The sequence below is a fragment of the Cimex lectularius genome, unplaced genomic scaffold, assembly GCF_000648675.2.
Source record: "Cimex lectularius strain Harlan isolate CLEC.00 unplaced genomic scaffold, Clec_2.1 scaffold2, whole genome shotgun sequence".
Lineage (NCBI taxonomy): Eukaryota > Metazoa > Arthropoda > Insecta > Hemiptera > Cimicidae > Cimex > Cimex lectularius.
Genome location: NW_019394219.1, coordinates 4,770,753 through 4,776,241, shown reverse-complemented (window position 1 = coordinate 4,776,241; position 5,489 = coordinate 4,770,753). Strand labels below are relative to the sequence as shown.

Below are 5,489 nucleotides of genomic sequence, written 5' to 3'. Positions count from 1 at the left end.
AGGAACACGTTTAAAATAGGAGGTAGATCATAATCATTTATCCAAATCATAACCATCATAATTATATACGATATTGTATAAGTTTTCTTATCCTAGGTTAAAAAACTGATTGGTTTATTCAAAAATTTCTCGTCCCTTAGAGTCCATTGTCAAGAACTCGAGGAAACGCCTATAACCTTTTTCAACATAGAATCATCACCGAAAAAAAATCATTGAAATCGGTGATCGCACATTCAGAATTTCTCCTTGTTAGAAGTAAATTCTTGTTATCAGGTAATCTGGATTTACGTGAAAATATTTTCACCTAGATTTATTCTGTATTTGCTTTTCTTTTGATGTTCTAATTTGTTCCTCAAACAATATCTATTTTTTACGATGTCCGAAAGTTATCACATCAAAGGTTTTAAATTAAATGAAAAATGTCTCCAGGACAAAATTATTGTTGTTATTGTAGCATCTATGTGTCGAAGGACAGTTTTCCATTTAACTTTGTTGTTTTATCTATTTATTTACTCGTTCAATGTCGTTCGGTCAGGAACGAAAATCGGTCAAGACCGACAGTGGTCGATTTTCCGGTCGCTCTTTTTGATTGTCAAATGTCAAAAGTCAAATGAGCGAGACGGTGCGGCGGGTTTATTGCGCGCCATTGTCCACCTGCAGTGGCTATGAATTATTCACCAGAAGGATTAAAAAAACCGGTATGGGAAATTTTCAAAGATCGTCGAGGCGGGGACAATCGTGTAAAAGATAAGCCGTTTGTACTACCAGTCTTCCTTCGTATCTAGAAGTGTCCGTGCCAAGATGAGGAGTATCGTTTCTCTGGTTTTGATATTCGGTATGTTACCCAGTCCTTTTGACACAACAAATTTGATTTATACGCTTGTTTTCCTTCCTACCTGAATGGCTTTTCTTTTTTTTCGTTTTCTTAAAACGATATTTCACAACTGCAATAGTTCTGTGAGACGGGTTTGTTTATGATATTCTTTATGTTATTATATTTTGAATAAACCGCACAGGTTAAAAAGTAAATTTTTTCAAACATGACGTTTTTGTAAAATGACATCGGTAATTTACAAGGTGTTTTTGAAGGTAGACAAACATGAAATATTGAAATGTGATAATGAGTAAAACCTACTCAACAATTCCAAGGTTTCATTAAAAAAAAGACGCTTATAGTTCTCGTGTATCTATGTGACTATTCAAGATAAAGAGAAAAATTAATATCTTTTTTACAAATTAAATCACTTACGTTCAGATAAACAAATTTAAATGCTATAATTAAACGTTTCTGTAAATATGTTCTAACAGATAATAATCTCCCTTTCTTCTTTTTTTAACGTGATATCGAAATTATAATTACAGAAATAATTCTAATGTTTTCTTATAATAATAAATTCTCAAAAATAAATATTTCGTGCGTTTGATTACTATTTTTTCTTTTTTTTAGTAACTGTCTTATATTTGTATTAACACCGATGAGACAATTATTACTTAAAAATTTGTGTTATGTCATGAATTCATCGTATTATACATATTACTTATTTATTGATTAATTATTAATACATGCAAGTGTCCCAGTCCATATTATGACACCAACCTTTTTCCAAAACAATACGCAATAGGAAAAAGTTTAAACGGTAACTATTCAAACTAACCTAAATCCAAAATTTGCGATACATCTTTTTTAAAGTCGCAGCAATATGTAATTAATCATCATCAAAGTAATTTTTATTAAATACTTAACTAGTGATTACAAGCTGAAAGTATTAATTGCAATCTAATAAGTTATCTCTTAATTGCAAATAGTTTACAACGCTCGTCAAAGTATTACAATAGTGTAAAATGGTATACAAAATTATTTTATTTAATGTAATGATTGGAAATCATAGCTGAATAAGAAATGTTAAGTTTCAATAATTAATCTATCTACTCTTTACTAATCCTAAAATTTAGCCAATCTATTTTTCAAAATGTGGCTATGAATGCACAGAAACAAGACCGATCCAAGCAGGCGTTCGACAAGGGTGCATTCTTGCTCCTATCTTATATTATATAATAATTAATTTGCTGACCTTCCCAATTCAGCCATACGCCAAGTTTACACTTTCCTATGATGATACCGCAATGTGACCTTCTAACATAAATCCTGCCCAAGTCACGTCAATATCCATGAGCATATCATGAAATAATGGTGCAAAATGTGAAAAAACAACTTGGCATAGGCAAATCCAATCAAATTACGTTGATCTTAAAATTACAGCTGGTTTATACAATAAGAGCAATGAACATTACTCAAATTAAATGCTCAGGACAATACTTAGACAGTAGACGGATTGCGAACCCAACATCCACAAACCACTTGGGCACTCAAGGATTACTAGGATCGACATCGGAAACGATTGTACACAGCAATTATCCATGTAGAAAAGTTATTTCGACCTTACGAAACCACAGGTACTAACAAGCCAAATAACATCTAAGCATTCCAAGCAAAAATCTTCGGAAGAATTTTCCAGGCTCCTTACTACGTCTATAACCTCAATATCTGCAATGACCTCACATTTCCTTTGTTAAGGATGCTATGGAATTAATCAGTTCCCGCTTGTCCCAGTTTTACACGCATCTTTTTATCCATTCTGATCTTTTAGCTCAAGCTCCTTAGTTCTACTACTTCCCTTATTAAGAAATTTCCACGTCTCGAAGCCTTTTTCCAAGATGGACTCGAGATAACCTCGCTACGGATGTAAACAGCACAATGAACAATTTGCTTTGCGATTATAGAGTAAAAGATGCAAATAAATAATTATAAAAAAATTATAACCCCAGCATAGTTATGCCCATAGAAAATTATAACCCATAAATCTTCAATTTTTTAAAACTAAAAAAATTTAAGTTTTAAAATCGTAATTAAATATAAAGTGTTCGTTTTACATATAAATAAAACCACTGTTAGTTTATATTGTAAATGTTTTTAAAATAAACAGTAATTAATATCAGTAGTTAAATTGACTGCGTAGGTCTAGAGCTAGCTCTATTTGAAATTCAAGGGCTTTCGAATATTATTAATTTTTTTCAAGTTTAACGTCATTTCATCTTTCAAATCTTCATTGTGGTTTAGATAGAGTTGAAATGCTTGAAGTTTAAAGTTGGGGCAAATGGAGGTAGCGAGTTCACTATTTTAAATCGTAACGAGGTATTCCATAATTTTAGGTTTATTCGAAAAATTTATAGAAAAAAAGATCGATATTTATCATGTAAAATCTTGTGTGTAGGTACGGTTCCACTCACTCTCTCTCTCTCTCTCTCTTTCACACACACACACACACCATACAATCATACAAGCCTTAGGTATGAAATATTTATTAGTTTTCAAATATTTTCGTTAAAACGATTATTTATAATAATAACAAATGTATTTTGTTAATTTTCACGATACAAAACATCTTTTTACGTTACAAAGTTTTAAAAATACAAACTACATGGACTTTGCTCTCCATAGGAGTGTTCATTCAGATGTGTTTTAGAAACAATATTTAAAAATAAAAATAAAAATTCCAACTGAAAATTGAATTCTTCAATTAAAATTATTCTATAGTTATACGATTCAGCACATAACTGACTAAATTTTCCTAGTTGCTACGATTCAAATTAGTCAATTCTCCCATCCAATTTTTTTTTTTTTTTTTTTTTTTTTTTTTTTTTTTTTTTTTTTTTTTTTTTTTTTTTTTTTTTTTTTTTTTTTAAACAACCTTTGGTGTATATACTGGTATTTATTTTTTAATTTAGTAGTATTTAAACATTGGGAATATTTAATTTAAAAATCGTGAGATGCGGCCTGGTGTGATGTAGGTTTCAGAAAAACATTTTCACAACTACATTTTGGATGTGGAAAAGTAAGTGTAATTGTTATATGTAAACAATGTTTGTAAATCCCAGGCCCTGACGATGATCTCAATAAAGATCGAAACGTTGGCACGATAAAGAAAATGTTTTTCTGAAACCTAAATCACACCAGGCCGCATCTCACGATTTTTAAATAAATATCGATTAACAGTCACTAATCACCACACATTGGACATATTGCTGTGAACCGGTACATGTTTTCAATAGCTCCAATGTTGGAAGGGCACATTTCTACAAATCCTAAGCTCAAACTCTAGAATAATTAAGTTGCAATAATTCACCCCTAATCTTAAATATTGTAGCCGTAAAATACCACCTGTTTTTATTATTCATATATTTATGTCAACATTTAATATGGTTTGAACAACACGGCTTTTGGCTGCACTTCTAGCATTATATAAATTTGCCATAAAACTTTGTTTAACATTTTTTGGTAGTACATAATTACTATCTTTTTCATAGATACGGTTCATGCTGAAATTGAATTTGCTCATATATTTCCTTGAACCAGCCGTCATACACAAAAAAACATTTTGAGCCCTGATGATGATCTCAATAAAGTTCGAAACGTTGCACGATAAAGAAAATGTTTTTCTAAAACCTAGGTCATACCAGATCGGATCTCACGATCACCAAATAATCATTTTTAAAACGTTTACTTCAGTTGTACTACAATTATGAAACATTATTAGCGAAAACAATTTTTGTTACATAGAGGAAAAAACATTTAAGTAGAATAGATATAGCAGACATAAAACATTTAATTCTATAAATAATAATCACTATTAAATTTCAGCCCTAGTCGCAGGTACGTGCTATGGTCAGCCAGTGAAGTGTCAGTGCAATTGCCCTGGAAGTAATTTGATATGCGCTCGAGATTCTTTGAAATCAAAGGAAACAGAGACGTTCAAGAACATTTGCCAGCTCAATTGTTTCAATTGTACTTCTGGAAAAAGTAAACGTTAAGGAATTTCCATTTTTTTCTAGTTGTAGTAATTTTAAACTCACAACCTGTTTATTTCAAGTCGATAAGTTCATTAATTTTTTTTCAGATTTTATCCTGCTGCATAAAGGAGAGTGCAAGAATGATTGAACAGTTTATTATGTAATAATATAATTTCTATTTTAATAAATAAATAAAAAATTAAAATTAAATAACTCAAAATAATATGATATTACGATAATCCCTCTGTTTCTGCTGTTACCAGTCGGGTGAAGTTTGACGTATTGGGCTTTGTTGAAATGGGAGGAAGATGGATTGCCCCTGCTAACAGGTATTGTCTTATTACAGCATACAGGGACCTCAAACCAATTCACTTAGCCATAAACGTCAACCAAGAGAGAACAAAGATTAATTTACTCCAAATTACATCAAACCGCTTCTGCCCCTAAACAGGGTCACGATTCACGCCCCAAACACCTTCGTGTTATTATCACGAGCCGATCTTTAATCGAGAAAACTCCTTACTAATTTATCGTAAAAAGTATAAAAATAACCAAAGATTTCTGTAAATGAAGGCTATCAAGCAAACCAGATAGAATGGAAATCCTTTTCACGTTTAATTATACACCATCTTAAAAGGAAG

General features: G+C 31.2%; 1 protein-coding gene across 2 annotated transcripts; it reads left to right on the top strand.

The window, feature by feature from the left end:
• Positions 1–725: 725 nt before the first annotated feature.
• Positions 726–5,058, top strand: LOC112128284. 2 transcript variants are annotated; one of them, XM_024230281.1, is made up of 3 exons: positions 726–835; positions 4,700–4,858; positions 4,956–5,058. In XM_024230281.1, the coding sequence occupies exons 1-3, from the start codon at positions 802–804 to the stop codon at positions 4,994–4,996; spliced, it is 234 nt and encodes a 77-aa protein (XP_024086049.1). In that variant the 5' UTR covers positions 726–801; the 3' UTR covers positions 4,997–5,058. The 2 variants fall into 2 exon arrangements, with proteins under 2 accessions (XP_024086049.1, XP_024086048.1); XM_024230280.1 differs by having other exon boundaries at positions 4,700–4,864.
• Positions 5,059–5,489: the final 431 nt, after the last annotated feature.

Excerpts from the sequence above, each read along its gene's own strand:
- LOC112128284 (XM_024230280.1), top strand. The coding sequence starts at position 802 with ATGAGGAGTATCGTTTCTCTGGTTTTGATATTCG. Across the intron at positions 836-4,699 it reads TTCTCTGGTTTTGATATTCG|CCCTAGTCGCAGGTACGTGC; the intron begins GTATGTTACCCA and ends ATTAAATTTCAG. Across the intron at positions 4,865-4,955 it reads TACTTCTGGAAAAAGTAAAC|ATTTTATCCTGCTGCATAAA; the intron begins GTTAAGGAATTT and ends ATTTTTTTTCAG.